This window comes from Somniosus microcephalus, chromosome 3 (genome assembly GCF_052327205.1).
Source record: "Somniosus microcephalus isolate GS21.2 chromosome 3, FLI_Smic_1.0, whole genome shotgun sequence".
NCBI classification, from domain to species: Eukaryota; Metazoa; Chordata; class Chondrichthyes; order Squaliformes; family Somniosidae; genus Somniosus; species Somniosus microcephalus.
Genome location: NC_140989.1, coordinates 181,576,163 through 181,596,746, shown reverse-complemented (window position 1 = coordinate 181,596,746; position 20,584 = coordinate 181,576,163). Strand labels below are relative to the sequence as shown.

Sequence of the window (20,584 nt, the reverse complement as noted above, 5' to 3'; positions counted from 1 at the left end):
GGGGAAAAGGGACGGGGGGGGAAGGGACGGGGGGGGGAAGGGACGGGGGGGGAAGGGACGGGGGGGGAAGGGACGGGGGGGTGAAGGGACGGGGGGAAGGGAGAGGTGGAAGGGGGGGCAGGGAAGGGAGGGGGGGGGCAGGGAAGGGAGGGGAAGTGGGTGTGTGGGAAGGGGGGGTGTGGGGGGAGGAAACGAAATGGGGTGTGGAAGGAAGGGGGTGTGGGGGAAGGAGGGGGGGAAAGGGAAGGCGGGGGATAGGGAGGGGGGGAGCCAGCAGACCCTCTCCCCTCTGCCAGTGTTGAGAGTTGCGCTGCCGGCGGCGGTTGGAGAAGGCTAGGCCCCGGGGCCTCGGGCACCCGCACTGACATGGCCCAGCCGAGCCCAGCGCCCCGGGCAGCCCGAGCTCCGCAGCCGCTGTTCGGCCGCAGGCCACAAAGCACCCGAGCCCAGCGCCGGCGATGGCTCCGCGGAACTCCGTACCGCCCCACCAGCCTTTACAAAGATGGCGGCGGTGGCTACGCTCGGCTCAGGCCCGCCCCGCCATCCTTTACAAAGATGGCGGCGATCGCGGGCCGCTTGTTGAGCGGGACGGGAGGTGCCTAGCTCGGGCGTGGCTGGGAAGGAGAGGCCGAGGCTTCGAGGCCTGCAGGCGGGGTAACCCTGGAAGGTTGCGGCGCCCGGCAGAGGTAGCGAGTCAAGAGGAGAAAAAAAAGGGTGAAAGGTAGGAAAATTAATGAGGTTAGAGAAAATATTTACAAATTAATTAACTTTTTTAAAAAAACAATTTAATTGTGTTTTAAAAGCAACTTTTTTTTTGCTGGAAATCTAGATTTGAAAATAAACACGCAGAAAGTGGAAAAAAGAAATGAATAGTTAGGAATCAAGATGGCGGCCACTCACCTCAGAAGGATTAGGCCCGCCCACACACGCAATGAAACACCCCCCGTGACGCACCGATTGGTCAACCATCAGGTTAATCCCCTGTGCGATTGGTCAACCATCACGTCACTCAACGCTAATGAGCGGAATGTTGCCATTTTTTGAACCTTTTTTGTATAATGTTTGAACAATTTTTGTCTGACCAAAAAGTAAATACGCCTATTAGAGTCTCCTAATGATAAGCTTTCTTTTGATATAACATATGTGTAGGTACCCTCTATAACTTTTGATTGCATAGCCGGATAGACAGACAGAAAGACGGAAAGACAGACGGAAAGATAGACGGACCGTTTTATATATGTAGAGATAGATAGAGATAGATAGATAGATAGATAGATGTGGTTTGATGTCAAATTCTGTTTGATAACGCTGCTGTGAAGCGCCTTGGGACGTTTACTACGTTAAATGGTGCGATATAAATGCAAGTTGTTGTACCAATCTTTAAATTTGCAGTAACTTTCATTTGGTGATTTTGTTACACAGAAAAAAACCTTACTTTTTGTATTATTCTCAAAATTAAAAAAAAACTTCAAATAGGTGGCCTGGTAGCTACTGAAAATCGCAGAGCAGTAGTCTAAAGCCCACTTCCAATGGCCATTCAAACTATTCAATAAAAGAGTAACAGTGGCTCCTTCCCAACCAGCAGATGGTGTACTTCATCACTGAGTGCAAGGAAGTGGAATGTCAAACTGCCAGGGATCAAGTCCCTGCTTAGTCTCCCTGTCGCATTGTGGAGCAACACTGACAATACAACGTATTAACCCCAACTTCGACATCCCTTCATCACATCTGGAGCACTGTGGGAGGAATTGACAGTTACAGGAATCTAAAGTGGAGGGAGCAGGAAGGACAGAACAGGGACACCAATTAGTAAAGAAAATGACCAACAGCTACCTTTCTGGAAATGTATTAAGCGGTCGTTGTACATAAACCATTACATAAAAAAATAAAGCTAGTTAAATCATAGAGTAGAACAACCGATTTCAAACCGGTTTCTTTCATAGATCTTTTGCATCAATATCCAGATATGTTGAATACATAGAGGTGCAAGTTGTTCAAGCTCGAGAGTCGCTGGCTAAAACATTCTACTGTAATACACAGCATTAATTGCCTGTAAATGGGTCTGAACAGCAGAGTGTTCCAGTCGGGTAATATCATGGTCTGCAGCAAACTGCATAAATGATACAGGACTGCTGCTGTGAGGTTTCCATTTATACTTGGATAAAAAACAGCATAGAGATGCCATTTGTGGACACATTTCTATTGGTGGGGCAGCTTGCATCCGCAAAATTTAATTTCAGACATAGCTGTTGGAGTGATTTTAAAGTAAGATTTTAATAAAAATAATTGATTTCAAGAGAGCTATTTGGCCAAGTGTAGGCTAAATAAACCCAGGGAACAATAGACCAATTAGCTTAACGTCGGTGGTAGGAAAGACAATGGAATCCTTAGCCAAAGACGTAATAGAATAAGATGGAGAAACAAAATATAAAGAGTAGTCAGCATGGGTTCCAAAAGGGAAGGTCATGCTTGACCAACCTTATTGAATTCTTTGAAGAAGTAACAAAGGCTAGACAAGGGTAATGCAGTAGTCATAATATATTTAGATTTTCAAAAAGGCATTTGATAAGGTACTGCAGAGTAGACTCACGGCTAAGGTTAGAACATGGAGTCAGGGGATAAGTAGCAGAATGGATAGCAAGCTGGCTACAAAAGAGAGAGATGGGGTTAAAGGTAATTACTCGGATTGGCAAATAGCAGGAAGTGGTGTTCTACAAGGATCAGTGCTGGGACCACTGTTGTTCATCATTTACCTAAACAATTTGGACTCAGGAATCAAAAGTACAATTTCAAAATTTGCAGATGACACCAAATTGGGGGGTGTAGTTAAGAGAGGAGGACTGCAACAAAATACAGGAAGATATTAGTAAATTTGCAGAATGGGTGTATAATTGGCAAATAAGTGCGAGGTAATACATGTTGGTAGGAAGAATGAGGTCAGATACTCATTGGAAAATAAGTGTCTAAATGGGGTAGAAGAGGGATCTTTGGGTACAGATACACAAATCACTACAAGTAGCGACGCAGGTTAATAAGACCATAAAAAAAAGCAAACAAAGCACGGGTGGTCATTTCTAGAGGGATAGAATTGAAAAGCAGAGAAGTTATGTTAAACTTGTATAGAACCTTGGTGTACTGTGCACAGTTCTGGTCTCCATATTATGAAAAGGATATAGAGGCACTGGAGAAGGTGGAAATCAAGTTTACTGGAATGATACCAGACTCAACAGGCTGGGGCTGTTGAAAAGACTGAGGGGTGACCTGATAGAGGTCTTCAACATTATGAAAGGGTCTGCTAGGGTAGATGTAAAGATGATGTTTCCACTTGCAGGTATGACCAGAACTAGAGGCCATAAATATAAGCTAGCCACTAGTAAATCCAATCCGACTGCACTCGCCTGGTTCCATTCTTATCTATCTAATCATGGCTAGAGAATCACCTACAATGGCTCCTCTTCCCGCTCCTGCACCGTTACCCCTGGTGTCCCCCAAGAATCTATCCTTGGCCCCTCCTGTTACTCATCTACATGCTGCCTCTCAGCAACATCATCCAAAAACACAGCGTCTGATTCCAGACGTACGCTGACGACACCCAGCTCTACCTCAGCACCACTTCTTTCGACCGCTCCACTGTCTCTAAATTGTCAGACTGCTTGTCCGACATCCAGTACTGGGTGAGCAGAAATGTCCTCCAATTAAATATTGGGAAGATCAAAGCCATTGTCTTCGGTCCCTGCCACAAACTCCCTTCCCTAGCCACCGACTCCATCCCTCTCCCTGGCAAATGTCTGAGGGTGAACCACTGTTCACAACTTTGGTGTCATATTTGACCCTGAAATGAGCTTCCGACCACATATCCGCGCGATAACCAAGACCTCCTATTTCTACCTCCATAAAATCGCCCATCTCCGCTCAGCTGCTACTGAAATCTCATCCATGCCTGTTACCTCTAGACTTGACTATTCTAATGCACTCCTGGCTAGCCTCCCATGTTCTACCCTACATAAACTTGGTCATCCAAAACTCTGCTGCCCGTGTCCTAACTTGCACCAAGTCCCGTTCACCCATCACCCGTGTTTGCTGACTTAGTGGCTCCTGGTTAAGCAATGCCTCGATTTTAAAATTCTCATCCTTGTTTTCAAATCCCTCCATGGCCTTGCCCCTCCCTATCTCTGTAATCTCCTCCAGCCCCACAACCAGCCCCCAGAGATCTGCGCTCCTCTAATTCTGCCTTCTTGAGCATCCCTGATTTTAATCGCTCCACCACTGGTGGCCGTGCCTTCAGCTGTCTAGGCCCTACTAAGTTCTGGAATTCCCTGCCTCAACCTCTCCTCCTCTCTACCTCTCTCTCCTCCTTCAAGACGCTCCTTAAAACTTACCTCTTTGACCAAGCTTCTGTCCTAATTTCTCCTTGCATGGCTCGGGTGTCAAATTTTGTTTTATACCACTCCTGTGAAGCGCCTCGGGATGTTTTACTATGTTAAAGGCGCTATATAAATACAAGTTGTTGTTGTTGAGGCATAGATGCCAATAAACATTTTAACATGGCAAAGATGATTGGCTTAAAAAAGATATTACTGTAGTCATTCTAAAATATTTTATTTTGAAAGAGGTTGTTTTTGGTCACACAGTAGAGCCTGGCATGCTGGGCAAGCAAGCCAGAGAGTGGCATTATATTTTTTGCGGCTATAGCATTGCATCTGATATTACTTAGAGTTTCTACCTGCCCCTTTTCAATAATATTTCTGGGGCTTTTGCAGTTATCTTTATATTCATAATAATCACATGCACCATAAGAATGTGTTCTTTATTTCTCAAGCATAAAGAGCACAAACTAAGTTAGAACTTTTAAAACTATATAAAACAAAGATTGATATTTTAAATTACAATTCAAATTACTGATGAGCTCTGCAATTCTTAAATCCATCATTCTAAAATTAGAAGCAGCTTTCAATTACTTGTGTGTATGAGTACTTATCTGCAACAGAAAACAATGTTTAAACACCTTAAGAGAAAGGAATAAATACTTTCATACAGCAAATTAGTATTTGTGATTGCATTCTTCAAGTGTGACTAGTTTATAGCAGGTACAATTTTTTTTACAAGATTGAACATCGTACTATGTGGATTTTAAAGCAACAAGCACTTGCAGATACATTGGAATAATTAAATTGCATGCCATCATGTATGAAGAAACATACTTGTAAAATGGTTAGTTCCTGGGGAAGACTGCAATGAAGGTAGTTGTCAGTACTGTAGGATTCGAGTCCAACCACAATAAGAGTTTCAAAATGGACCATGATTGCATTGCGACATCAATGTTTAAAATAAGTAGTTCAAGATAATATTCTGGGACACAAATTTCAAGTAATGTTTCTTAATGGCAACAATAGTGGTCAAAAATTACTTTGCTTATCTATATTGCCTTAAAGATTAGTTATTTAAATCTTTCTCTACAATATCAATTAGACCAACCACTGAATTTTAAAATAAAACAAATATTTATTTATCTGAAGTAATCTTTTAAAACTTAGTTTGAAAGTTTATTAAAATCCCTGTTTACACTGCCTAAGCTACGGTGATGTACAGGAAGCAGTGTGTGGGAAAAGGAGACTGTGGCAGGTGCCAATCTAAAGAGTGCTCCCCAAAACAGGTGAATTATCCAGAGATTGTAAGTTCCCAAACAATAAGTTTGTTTTTAAAATATATAAAATAGCCACAGCCATTAGAATTGATTATGCAACAAGGTTCTCAGTAATGTGTTTGGAATTTGTATTCCACACCGTTACCCTGGAATATTCCTTCAAACTACATTTCGCACTGGCTGGAGCACCTCAAGGCAATAGCCTGATGCTGGAATGTGGGGACAGTGTGGGCTGAAGCACAGGGCAATAAATGTTCACTGCTGTCAGTCTGTAACTCCCCAATTTCATGTGTTTACAAGGTACAGCAGATATAGCTAGATTCACACTCCCAAGTCTACAGGTTTAAAGCAGACATGCTGAGAGAATTTACTCAATGTTGAACTTTCAATAAGAGACTGTTGAGAATTAGTATCTGCTAATTAGCTAACTTTGATTCCTATTCCAGCTCCAATTCACATATGCACCAACATCACTCAGTTGCATGGAACTGCTCCAATTGGTTGGGCAACAAAGGGTGTTTGCTAGAAGTGTGACTAGACCAAAATTAAAGTATCCCTTGACAGTTCAATGGGCAAACTTATGGAGGGTCAAATTCCTAAAGCATGAAATAAGAGGTGCAGATGTTAAGTGTGTACTGATGTTTGCATTTACAAGCAACATTATGAACAGCCTCCTGCATTATTAGTGCAAGAATTTTGAATTTCCCCCCACTTGTTCAAATTTCGCTCACTATTTTTGTTGCAGGCACCCAGCAGAAATAATTCTGAAATATGTCTTTGTTCAAAGTCGACCAAATAGTCAGATATTAAAATCACAATTAGCAACTGGTAGGAAAGAATAAAAGCAATAATTGGGAGAAGAGGCAGGATTGGCTGCATGATACGCATGAACTTATGTTTAATGGCCAACTTGGAAGTACTGTCAGGTGTCCGTGGGGGGCAGCGAAAATTGGTCAATTATATGAAGCATTTGTTTTGTTACATAACCAGAAATCAAAAGAATTGGGAGGATGGCATTCTGTAAAGTGAGTTTTAATCAAAATGAAGTTCAGAGATAAACAAGCCAAACTCACAATGAGGCCCACCTGATCTCTGTCGGCTCTATTATCTTATGCTCCCTTGTGCAGCTTCAATGATTTGACTTCATTCATATCCTTACGATGGAAAGTGCATCAGCAGCATTCTGAATGCTGCAAGAATGCAGGTACAGTTTTATCCCTTGCTTACACTGCTCTCAAACTGGGAAAAGCAAAGCTAATGGATGTGTACTTAGTACCTTATGTTCCCTCTCACGCCTCTGGTTCTGAGACACTGGCCTTTTGTGCATCTGCTGCCTCCCTTTGCCCCATCACTCCTATTCTCTGGACCTCCCTCTTGAACCCCTCCGTCTTTGCACCTTTATTATCCTTCTCAAAACCTTTTTTGACCAAGAATTTTGTCACCTCACCTAGCGTTTCTACCATGACTTGGTATCCATTCCTTTTATTTTATTAATTTCCCCTTTTGTAAAGTGCCTTGGTGTATTTTCTACCTTAAAGGTGGCACTAGTTAAACACAAGTGGTTGTTCTTGACCAGCTTCTGGCTGTGGCAAAGTTATGGTACCAAGAGCTGAAGAGCCAGACCCTTTTGTGCCACTGGGAACAAAGGTGGTGCTGCAGGATGTCCCAACTTCTTTTTAAAATGTTAAATGTCAGCTCTGCACTGCTGCCACTATAATATAGCTAACACACAGCACTAATGCTGATCGCACTTCAAGAAGATGCTGCTACCAATATCACATCAACAATTTCTCAAATCAGCAGCCCTGTATAACTGGTGTTGGTGCATTGTAAAAGACTGTCATATGCAATTATCAGAGTGCATGCACGGTAACCAAGTTCCTACATCTGTTGTGATGTTCCATTAGCAGCCAGTGTTGTTCCCATAACGACCACAAAATATTAAAATCTTCCTCTTTGAAATTATTTAATTTAGTGGTTCTCATTCAGTTTCGTACTCTATATGGGACAACATTTTTAAACCTTTAAAAAAAAAGTGCAAAATCTCATTTGGAGACACATTTTATTGGTTGGAGAGACATTAAATGGATTTAAATTTTGTCTTAATACTCTACTCAAGGAGACCATTCTGCCCATCATGTCTGTGCCGGCTCTTTGAAAGAGCTATGCAATTAGTCCCACTCCCCTGCTCTTTTCCCATAGTTTTTCCTTTTCACGCATATATCCAATTTCCTTTTGAAAGTTACTATCGAAACTACTTCCTCCACCTTTTCAGGCAGTGCATTCCAGATCGTAATACAGGTAGACTATCCTTTATCCGAAAACCTCGGGACCAGCCGAGTTTCGGATAAAGGAGAATTTCGGATTTCGGAAGGTGGGTCGGCGGGGGGTCGTGCGCACGACTTACGCTGACGCTCAGCGTAAGTCAGTCGGGGTCGGCGGGGGTCGGGGCCGGCGGGGGGGGTCGGGGCCCGCGGGGGGGTCGGCGGTTGTCGGGGCTGGCGGGGTCGGCGGTTGTCGGGGCCGGCGGGGTCCGCAGGGGGGGGGGGGTCGGCGGGGGGTCGTGCGCACGACTTACCCTTTATCCGAACTTCCGAAACCGGAACCCTCTAAAAACCGAAGGTTTTTTCGTTCATACGCACGACTTACGCTGAACGAAAAAACCTTCGGTTTTTAGAGGGTTTCGGTTTTCGGAAGTCCGGATAAAGGGTAGTCTACCTGTAAAATGCTGCATAAAAATAATTTCCTTATCTTCCCCAAGTTCTTTTGCCAATTATCTTAAGTGTGTGTGTGTTCTGGCCTGCCAGTGGAAACAGTTTCTCCCTATCTACTCTATCAAAACCCTTCATAATTTAGAACACCTCTGTCAAATCTCCCCTTAACCTTCTCTGTTGTAAGGAGAACAATCTATTACTATAGATACATTAAATCCAATTGAAAACCAGCTTTCCAGCATCTGCAGTATTTTGCTTTTGTTTGTGTGTGTTTAATTCACTACCACTTCTCTTCCAGGAATGCCCGCCTTAAATAAGTTCTGCTCTTCTCTGAGACGGGATTTCCATCTGACCCCTTTACCTTGTTCACGATCATTACTTTCTGCTCTCCAGGCCGGCCTCCTATTTTACACCCTCCGTAAACTTAGGCGCATCCTAAACTCTGCTGCCCGTATCCTAACTCGCACCAAGTCCCATTCAATCATCACATTGGCACCCGGTTCAGCAATGCCTCAATTTAAAAATTCTCATCTCTGCACTCCTCCCATTCTGGCCTCTTGCGCATCCGATTTTAACCACGCCTCCACTGGCGGCAGTGCTTTCAGCTGCCTAGGCCCCAAGCTCTGGAATTCACTAAACTTCTCCAGGGGATTTATCCCGTGTCCTAGCCAATATTTATCCCTCAACCAACATCACTAAAACAGATTATCTGGTCATTATCACATTGCTGTTTGTGGGAGTTTGCGGTGTGTAAATTGGCTGCCACATTTCCTACATTACAACAGTGACTACATTTTTTTTTTAAATGACTTAATTTGCTGTAAAGTGCTTTGGGACGGCCAGTGGTTGTGAAAGGCGCTATATAAATGCAAGTCTTTTTTTCATTTCTTTCTTACTTCTCTTCTCCTTTAAGACGCTCCTTAAAACCTACTTCGTCATCTGTCCGAATATCTCGTGACTCGGCGTCAAATTTTGTTTGGTAACGATCCTGTGAAGCGCCTTGGGACGTTTTACTGCAGTAAAGACGCTATATGAATGCAAGTTGTTGTTGTTTCCCTACTAGTGTTTGACGACTAAACTCAACTTGTTCCATTACCACCCTTTTGCCTTGCACCATCATCCCTTTCACCATTTAATCACTCCTGCTCTCCACCCTATCACAGATCTTTCCCTTTATTCTTTCCTCACCCCTACCCCCCTGCTCTGCACTTGCTTAAAAACAGTTAAATCTCTAACTTCTTCCAGTTCTGAGGAAGGGTCATCGACCTGAAACGTTAACTCTGTTTCTCTCTCCACAGATGCTGCCTGACCAGCTGAGCATTTCCAGCATTTTCGGTTATTTTAAAACCAGCTGTTGTCTGCGGTGTCCGACATCCAGGGATAGGTGCAACCTTATTACATTCAATACCAGTAAAAAAATATATAATTTATAAACAGGTCAACTTGAAAGGCAAAAACAAACAGAAAATATCAAAGTCTTGAAGCAAAGTTCTGAAAAATTTCAGAAGTGTGGTATAACCGCTGTAGATCAGAGCTCTTACCTCCAGTGTACTAACATCTTTTTCCAGTGCTACACGTGCCCTTTGCAGGGACCCATCCATTAACTTGTGAAGCCTCATTATGAGCTTCCGTAGTCCCATTTGTTTCAGTGCTTTATCAACAAAAGGCCTATAAATAGACGTCTGACAATTTCTGTTGAAACTAGTGTCAGGTGGGCACTCAGCAGACTGATTTCCCATTGAGGATGTCTCATCTTCAGACACAGATCTTTCAAACTTCTTTGGGAAAACATCCGAAGACCTAAAATGAACACGCACCCCTTCTTTGTGCCTCTGCGCACTGCGTTCTCGGTCGTTTAATGACCCAGTGACTTCATCTTCACTACCTTGCTCCTCTTCGTTTTCCAACGGGCAAGTCTGTGAGCAGCTCTCGCCATCATCCTCTTCCTCATCTGGGTCACTCGCTCCGGAAGGACGAGGAGATGGGATTTCAAACACTGGCCAGCCAATGTTTGGCAATTTCTCAATGCCCAAGACCGTTCTCATCAAGTTCAATTTCTGGTTCAGGTCTTTAGTTATATTTAGCCACAAGCAGAGTGCCTGCACTCTGCTCTGAAAGTCCTTTGCGGCATACCTCTCATAGTCCTTCTGGAGGGCCTGCAACGATGGGTAAAGTGCTTCCACGGACTCTAGCAGCTCCATAATACTTTTAACCTGCTCAAATGCTACTCTCTGACACTGGAGGTGTTCCTGATAATCGCTGTGACCAAAGATATGCGCTCCTGAAGTCCTAATACATTCGGTCTTCTGCTCAAAAATCTCATCCTCTCCAGCAGCATCAACACGACCACCTCCTTTACAAGCACAAAGATTTCCATAATTTACCTTAAAGTTCAAAATATCATTAATAATATCAGGGACCGCTTGGCGCGCTGTGTACAGGTAAACGTCTTGGTCGCTTATGCTACGACTTGCATGCCAGGCCTGCAGCTCCAGCCAGATAAGTTCATTTGATCTGTTCACCCATTCATACGAGGTATTTTCCTGTCCCCTCTGCTCCTTCTCCTTCTCCTTTCGTTTAGAAACTGAGGTAAGCTTAAGAAGTAATCGCAAAGTTTCAAAGAATTTCAAGCGGTCAGCTGGGCAATCCGTTCTGGAAGTCTGCCGTGTGGGTCTGCTCAGGGGCACGGAGACTGGAGGATTGGGGTTACTGCAGCTAAGGCAGAGGTAAGGCTTGTTAGGAATTGAATTCTTTGCAGAGGATCCGGTGATAGGGTCCAGCATGAATGCACATTGCACTGTTTTCTTATGGTCTCTTTCTGTGGTTCGCATATTGGAGCGTAGCTTCTTTCCTTGCTTATCACCGAATACAGCCACATTTTCAATGGTCTTGTCTTTAGGCGTCAGTTGCTTTGGTACAGTCACCTTTTCTGAAATGTAAACAAAGAAAGGTTACTGAGGAGACACTGCATGATGTATGAAAGGCAGAAACATATCCTAACATAAAAAGTAAAAGCCCCCTTTTTTTTAGCTCAAGACAGCTGCTCCAATTCATTTTCCATTAGAAAACTGGGAATGAGTAATAAAAGTATATCCAATATCGTACAATGCCTCAGACAGGCATAATTCAAGCAGTAATATAGCACAGCATAATACAATCGAACAGTATGCAAAAAAGAAAATTTGAATAGCTTGTAAGCTTGAATCTATATAGTGTGTGTGGCACAGCCACCATCTTCAATTCCTCCCAAGATAATGGCCCAGAAATTCGGGTCGGAGGCTTCCCGCGGGTGCAAGCCTCCGACCTGCACTTACCTAGCTCGCCGGCCGTTGTGCTGTGGGCCTGCGTGGGATTTCGATCCTGGGCCTCCTCCAATTGCCGGCGCACAGTGCTTGCGTATCCCAGGGGCGCAGTTAGTTCGAAGCGTCCCCTGGGATCACGTGGGCCATGGAGAGCCAATGGTAGCAGGGAATGCTTCATTCATAAAATTGACAGGAAGAGCTGTCAAAACTATAAATACTATAAGCCCTAAAACATAACTAAAACTTCAAATAAACTTTAAAAACACATTTTTAAAATAACTAAATTACATAAAATAACTATTTTAAACAATAATTTAAGTTTTTGAAAAATTTATTACATTTTCTAACGGGGCTAAAAATAAACTTACCTTTCTTTAAACTTGTGGAAAAAAATGTTTTAATTTGAATTAATTCACCACTTACCTCGTTAAAAGCAGGCCTTGCGCCTGCTTTTTTAAAAGTGTAACTGCTGGAGACTTACCCTCCCGGAGAAACCTGGGAAAAAAACGTAAGTTCCAGGTGCACGCGCTGCTTCTCTGGTGTATGCGTTCGACCTCTGAACCCCTTCCTTTAAGGGGACGGAAGTTCCGGTTTCCCGCGCATGCACGAAACTGGCACTTTCATTGTGCCTACGGGTGAGTACCCAGCGCGTACTCACCCGTGGAGGCACGAATTTCTGGGCAATATATTTTGAGCAACCATACTCTCCCTGCTGATGTGCAATTGAACTGATCTACCATCAGCAGAGAGCTAAACCAAAGTGATCCAAACCACATTGATCAGAGAAATATTTCTCACTACTTAAGGATTTTGCTTTTCTTTGCCTCTCCTTTGAGAAACCTAGTTCAAAAGCAGAGGGTTATTTTGTAGGACCCCACCATGGTTGAAAGAGCAGCAGAGACGACAAGGTTAATTTAAAAAGTAGCAGTTAAGTGACAAACATGTGGCTTTAGGCAAGCTGGGCTGCTGATTTTGTTAAATATACATATAGACACACACACACACGTATATAGTTGAAGGAATTTTATGACATACAAGCACCAGAGAACTCTAGAGCCTACCATCAGGCTGAGTAACAGAACTTACTATTGGTAATTGATTCTCTTTGCATTGAATCTTAAGTACTTCCTATTGGATTCTCTTATCTCACTGTGAAAGTACAGGCCCTTGAAGATTATGATTACGAGCCATTTTTTTTAAACATACTGACTGAATTACAGGCACTAGCATTACCATCTTGAACTTTTCCTTTAGAACTTTCAAATTAAACACCCTTATTGGCCAAGTCAAAACCTTCCAATCATTCAGGAAACAGCAAAGTAGTGGAAGTTTCCTGGCCAATGGGAATCAGAAGTTAATGCACCTCAACAAAGACTTCTTGGCTGGAACACACTGCCTATCCTGAGAAGGTTGCTCACTAGTAGAGTACCCAGGATTTGGACCCCCTCCTATTTATTAATAGCCTGGAGCAAGGCACAGATAGTACAACTGTTAAATTCGTGCGTAACAAAAAAATTGTGCAAAGTCAGGATCTTAGAAGAAGGAAAAAGATTACAACTGGATTTAGTTATATTGGGGAAGTGGCCCTAAGACAGGCAAATGTCCTTCAGATGTGCAGTTCTATATACTTGAATTCTGTGGACCTAGGTAGAGTATAACATGCATGGGTTTAGATTAAAGGTGACAGGAAAGGAGAGACTTAGGAATGATCATTGAATGCTTCTTAAAGGTTCAGGTGCCGTGTCAGGCAACTGTGGCTAAAATGAACAGGGTCCTGAGCTCTATTGCACAGCCTGTTCAGTATAAAACTAGGTCCATGGTAATAAGTTTATACAAGGCTTTGGTGAGATGTTATCTGGAGTACCATGTACCTCAAGGTGGTCATTTTGACTCAAGAGAAGGTGCAGAGAAGGACAATGAAGATAATCCCTAGCCTAAATGCACTGAGCAGTTCTTGCTCATTTGGGTTTAGATTAGCTGGAGAGTCATAGACTTATGAGATCTGATTCAGGTCTATGAAATTATTAAAAGCATCAATAGCATACAAGTGGATAAGATTGTTTGAGGTGATGCGACTGTAAAGAACTAGCGTGCACAACATATATTTTTCTTCAAGAATGACCGACTTTTGGAACAGCATTCCAAAAGTGGGAGTGAGGAATAACTTCTTGTAGTTCTTCAAAATTATGGGATCCTGACAGAACGAAGGCAACATTTTGGGTAATAACCTCCTCAGAGCCTCCTGGGGATTGCCTGCTTGATCTTGAGGGGGTCAGAAAGGAATTTGACAGATATTTTGTGAATTGGCTATTTGTCTCACTTTTTGCCTCTCCCAGCAAGTGGGGGGAGGGGGTGGGGAGGTGGGGAAATGAAGAGTAGGGTCACGAGGATGAGTGCAGAACAAAGTCAGGCGAGTGTGTGTTGAGCCTGATGACCTTTTCTTGTCCGAGTACATAACATAACCTAAAAAGTGATTCCTGTAAAATATAGGGAGTGTTTCTCCTGGGCAAGCGCCATAATCCAAACAAATGTCACTTATTTGCATAAATATCAGTGCAGTGTCCTACTGGCAATCATGCTGATGCAGGAAGAGGCATCACTACTGTGGCATAGACATGTGCAAGTGATCATGCCAACATTCTTTTTGGGGCCCTCCTTGACCATGCATGCAGCGGGGGGAGGAAAAGACAGGGACACAGTAAGGGATTGCTTTGAAGCTTTGCTAGTGTTTCATCTTTCCAGAGAAACATTTCCCCATCAAGTCTAAAGGCTAGGTATGTAACTCTATTGGGAAATTGACTTTTTGGATGAGGGGACCAAATGTAATATATCGAAATTTACTGATGATACAAAGCTAGGCCGGAATGTAAGTTGTGAGGAGGGTGCAAGGAGGCTGCAAGGGAATTTAGACAGGCTAAGTGAGTGGGCAAGAACACGGGAAATGGAATATACGTACATACGAATTAGGAGCAGAAGTAGGCCACTCGGCCCTTCGAGCCTGCTCCGCCATTCAATATTATGGCTGATCCGATTACTCCACATTCCTGCGTACCCCAGATAACTTTTCACCCCGTTGCTTACCAAGAATCTACAGGAAACTTTCTGGTATCCAGCACGGACGGGACCGGCGTGGTGCCGGTTCAGCAACAATTCCGGATAACCGAACGCTATAGTGAAAGATACGGACTTTAGAGCTCCGTATGAAGCAACAAACCCTGTTGACAGCTTCAGAAGAACGTCCACAAGTTGCAAGCGTCTCTGTAGCTTAGCAACAGCTGCAGCCAAACCCTTGCCTTCCTCAATTTGTTGCTGTGCAAGTAATAAAAGTTATAAAATTTAGCTGAAACCGACTCCTGAATTTTGCCGGTTAACCGACATTTCCGGTTATTTAGGGGCCGGTTAATCGAAAGTTTCCTGTATCTACCTCTGCCTTAAAAATATTCAAAGACTCTGCTTCCACCGCCCTCTGAGGAAGAGAGTTCCAAAGACTCACGACCCTCTGTGAGAAAATAATTCTCATCTCTGTCTTAAATGGGCGACCCCTTATTTTTAAACAGTGACCCCTAGTTCTAGATTCTCCCACAAGAGGAAACATCCTCTCCACATCCACCCTGTCCAGACCCCTCAGGATCTTGTATGTTTCAATCAAGTCACCTCTTACTCTTCTAAACTCCAGCGGATACAAGCCTAGCCTGTCCAACCTTTCCTCATAAGACAACCCGCCCATTTCAGGTATTAAGTCTAGTAAACCTTCTCTGAACTGCTTCCAACGCATTTACATCCTTCCTTAAATAAGTAGACCATTACTGTACACAGTACTCCAGATGTGGTCTCACCAATGCCCTGTATAACTGAAGCATAACCTCCCTACTTTTGTATTCAATTCCCCTCGCAATAAACAAGAACATTCCATTAGCTTTCCTAATTACTTGCTGTACCTGCATAGTAACCTTTTGCGATTCATGCACTAGGACACCCAGATCCCTCTGCAATCTCTCACCATTTAGATAATATGCTTCTTTTTTATTCTTCCTGCCAAAATGGACAACTTCACATTTTCCCACATTATTCTCCATTTGCCAGATCTTTGCCCACTCACTTAACCTATCTATATCCCTTTGTAGCCTCCTTATGTCCTCTTCACAATTTACTTTCCTACCTATCTTTGTGTCATCAGCAAATTTAGCAACCATACCTTCGGTCCCTTCCTCCAAGTCATTTATATAAATTGTAAAAAGTTGAGGCCCCAGCACTGATCCTTGTGGCATACCACTCGTTACATCTTGCCAATCAGAAAATTACCCATTTATGCCTACTCTGTTTCCTGTTAGCTAGCCAATCTTCTATCCATGCCAATATGTTACCCCCTACACCACGAGCTTTTATTTTCCACAATAACCTTTGATGTGGCACCTTATCAAACGCCTTCTGCAAATCTAAGTACAGTACATCCACCAGTTCCCCTTTATCCACAGCACGTTACTTCCTCAAAGAACTCCAATAAATTGGTTAAACATGATTTCCCTTGCACAAAACCATGTTGACTCTGCCTGATTACTTTGAACTTTTCTAAATGCCCTGCTATAATGTCTTTAATAATAGCTTCTAACATCTTCCCTATGACAGATGTTAAGCTAACTGGTCTGTAGTTTCCTGCTTTCTGTCTCCCTCCCTTTTTGAATAAAGGAGTTATATTCGCTATTTTCCAATCTAATGGAACCTTCCCCAAATCTAGGGAATTTTGGAAAATTAAAACCAATGTATCAACTATCTCACTAGCCACTTCTTTAAGACCCTAGGATGAAGTCCATCAGGTCCCGGGGACTTGTCAGCCCGCAGCGCCAACAATTTGCTCAGTACCACTTCCCTGGTGATTATAATTTTCTTGCGTTCCTCCCTCCCTTCCATTTCCTGATTTACAACTATTTCTGGGATGTTACTTGTGTCCTCTATAGTGAAGACCGATGCAAAATACCTGTTCAATTCAACTTCCATCTCCTTATTTTCCATTATTAATTCCCCAGACTCACTTTTTATAGGACCAAAGCTCACTGTTAACTCTTTAAAAAAAAAAATCTATAGAAATTCTTGACGTAATAAAACTCACTACGCACTTGGTTTGAGTATAAAATCAACTTGTTTCAGAACATGGAGGTCTAGTTGTACTTCACTAGTTTCTGTCTTACAAAATGTCCGTGGACAAGCTGGGACCACGCCAGAGTATTTATACACCTTAGACGGCGCCACCAGCTGGCCGTCCAGTGTTATTTCATGAGTAGCTTCTTTATGAGGAGGAGATTTATACCATTCTTCCTGCCTAAAAGATTTGGAAGTCCAACGACTTCTTCTTAACGGATTAGGCGGAACACGAATAGCCGCAGTCTTTTAGATCTTTGTTTATGGCTAGAAGGCACGTCTCCCCGGACCGTGTCTTGGTCCCTGGGCCGCTTGATCCGTACTGGTGGATCGACAGGGCCCGTGTTGCCCTGATCGACCCGAGGGAGGCTGGGGAGATCGTGATTCCGGGTGCGGGTCCCCACAGGCGCAGAGCTGGCTTCATCCTGTTTGATAGCCAGGGATTGACCGGCGTCCCGGCCTCGGGTGGCCATCCCACGGGGAGCGCTCGGCTCCCCAAGTGGATCCGGTGGGGCAGCCGGCAGATCACCAGGTAGGGCGTCATCTTCGAGGGAGCGCAGAGTGTCGGCATCATCACCATGGGTCCCTCTATCAGTTGGGTCCGTGGAACTAGCTGGACAGGGAGCCAGGTCCCGGAGCGAAACAGTGGACTCCCGGCCATCAGGGTACCGCACGTGCGCGTACGTGGGATTGACGTCCGTGAGTTCTACCACGTGGACGAGGTGATCGTTTTTAGAAGATCGGACGAATCTTCGGAGCAGCACGGGGCTGGGAGATGCCAACCATAACGGTAGGGACGTCCCATGAGTGGAGCGACGCTGGAAGCTGAAGAATCGCTCGAGGTGTGACATTGGTGGACGTAGAAAGAGGAGGCCTGATGGAATGCAACACGCCAGGGAGCATAGTTTCCCACTGCTGGTCTGGTAGGTTGCATGACCTCAGTGCAAGACGAACAGCGTTCCAAATGATAGCGCTGTATCTCTCAACCTGTCCGTTACCGATGGGATGGTACGGTGTCGTTTTACTTGTGGTGATTCCCCGTTGGGAAAAGATAACTTTTGAGTTCGCTTGAGATGAAGGAGGGACCCCAATCAGAGTGGATGAAATTGGCTGTACCGCAAAGGGAAAAGACTTGATCAAGGCATTTCATCACTGTGGAAGTAAGCATATTGGGGCAGGGAAAAGCGTGAATATTCGTCCACCATAGTCAGTAAGTAGGTGTTTCGCGTTGAGGAAGGCAATGGCCCTTTAAAGTCAATGCTGAGTCGCTGCATAGCGTGTATGAGCGAGCCATCTGATGGACAGAAAACATAGAAGATAGGAGCAGGAGTAGGCCATTCGGCCCCTCGAGCCTGCTCCGCCACTCAATGAGAGCATGGCTGATCATCCACATTCAGTACCCTGTTCCTGCCTTCTCTCCATATCCCTTGATCCCTTTAGCCTTAAGAAATATATCGAACTCCTTCTTGAATATATTTAATGAATTGGCCTCTACTGCCTTCTTTGGCAGACAATTCCACAGGTTCACCACTCTCTGGGTGAAGAAATTCCTCCTCATCTCTGTCCTAAATGGCTTACCCCTTATCTTTAGACTGTGACCCCTGGTTCTGGACTCTCCGACCATCGGGAACATCCTTCCAGCATCTAGTCCTGTTAGAATTTTATAAGTTTCGATGAGATCCCCTCTCATTCTTCTAAACTCCAGCGAGTACAAGCCCAATCAACCCAATCTCTCCTCATACGTCATTCCTGCCATCCCAGGTATCAGTCTGGTGAATCTTCGCTGCACTCCTTCAATGGCAAGAGCATCCTTCCTCAGATAAGGCGACCAAAACTGCACACAATACTCAAGATGTGGTCTCACCAAGGCCCTATACAACTGCAGCAAGACATCCTTGTTCCTGTACTCAAACCCTCTCGCTACAAAGGCCAACATACCATTTGCCTTCTTAACCGCCTGCTGCACCTGCATGCTTACTTTCAGCGACTGGTGCACAAGGACGCCCAGGTCTCGTTGCACTTCCCCTTCTCCCAATCTATTGCCATTCAAATAATAATCTGCCTTCCTGTTTTTGACACCAAAGTGGATAACCTCGCATTTATCCACGTTATATATTGCATCTGCCATGCTTCTGCCCAATCACCCAACCTGTCCAAATCATCCTGGAGTTTCTCGGCATCCTCCTCACAGCACACACGCCCACCCAGCTTTGTGTCATCTGCAAACTTGGAGATATTACATCTAGTTCCCTCGTCTAGATCATTAACATATATTGTGAATAGCTGGGGTCCAAGGACCAATCCCTGCGGTACCCCACTAGTCACTGCCTGCCACTCGGAAAAAGAGCCATTTATTCCAACTCTTTGCTTTCTGTCTGCCAACCAGTTCTCTATCCAAGTCAATACCTTGCCCCCAATCCCATGTACCTTAATTTTACACGCTAATCTCTTATGCGGGACCTTATCAAAAGCCTTTTGAAAATCCAAATACACCACATCCACTGGTTCTCCCTTATCTATTTTACCAGTTACATCCTCAAAAAAGTCCAGTAGATTAGTCAAGCACGATTTACCTTTTCTAAAGCCATGTTGACTTTATCCGATCCGGTCACTTTTTTCCAAGTGCTCTGCTATTACATCCTTTATAATGGACTCTAGCATTTTCCCCACTACTGATGTCAGGCTTACCAGTCTGTAATTCCCTGTTTTCTCTCTACCACCCTTTTTGAACAGTGGGGTAACATTAGCTACCCGCCAATCCATACTGTTCCAGAGGCTATCGAATTTTGGAAGATGACCTGCAATGCATCTACTATTTCTAGGGCCACTTACTTAAGTACCGTAGGATGTAGATCATCAGGCCCTGGGGATTTATCGGCCCACAATCCCATCAATTTCCCTAACACCATTTCCCTAGAAATACTGAAGAATTGCGGTTTTAATTCCGCGCAAATTCTACACGAGGAGCATGTTCTTTTCACATCTTCCGTAGAAAATGGGAGATTTTTAGATCGCACAAAGTGCAACATACGGGTAACGCCAGGATGGCATAAGTCAGTATGAAGATCCGCAAGAGTCGAAGTTGACATAGAAGAGCAGAATGCCCGCGTGAGGGTATCCAGGGCCACATTCTCTTTGGATACACCATACTCCGACCAAGAGATGGAGATTGCCCAAATTCATTTCACATAGAATCTTTACAATAGAGAGCTCTCGCCACTCGCTCCCGCAACCGGAGCGAAGTGTTCGGCGAGTCGGGCAGAGGCAGCACAGCGCGTCAAGCAGCAGCAGCAGCCACGACGACCCGCTGGAGCACGTCGGCCGGCAGCTCCTCGGCGGGAAGGCATTCCGACTGGGAGGAGGGGAGCCGAGCATGGTGGCCAGAGGCCGAACCGTGAGAGGGAGAAGCAGGCCCCGGGCCGTTGGACCGTGGAGCCGGCGACGGTGAGGCGGCGGCCGCGGCGACCGGAGCATTCACATCCCGACGATGTGTTCGGCGAGTCGGACGGAGGCAGCGCAGCGCAACGAGCAGCAGCAGCAGCCACGACGTCCCGCTGCAGCACGTCGGCCAGCAGCTCCATGGCGGGAAGCTCGCAGACTGACTGGGAGGAGGGGAGCCGGGCATGGCGGCCAGAGGTCAGATCGTGAGTGGGAAAGCAGGCCACCACTTGGAGCCGGCAACAGTGAGGAGGAGGCCACGATGACGAGGAGGACGGAGTGGCTGAGGGACATCGTGCTCCCACTGCCACTGGAAGCCATTGTATTGACTTTCTGAACGCGGCGCTGTA

At 44.7% G+C, this 20,584-nt stretch overlaps 1 protein-coding gene across 1 annotated transcript in view; it reads right to left on the bottom strand.

Moving 5' to 3' along the window:
- Positions 1-8,285: 8,285 nt before the first annotated feature.
- Positions 8,286-20,584, bottom strand: part of LOC147121613 (mitogen-activated protein kinase kinase kinase 4-like) — a 60,508-nt gene continuing 48,209 nt past the window's right edge. The window contains exon 3 of the mRNA XM_085977977.1: positions 8,286-11,287. Coding sequence (XP_085834103.1) covers positions 9,786-11,287 — 1,502 coding nt within the window. The 3' untranslated portion in view covers positions 8,286-9,785. The remainder of the gene's footprint in view (positions 11,288-20,584) is intronic.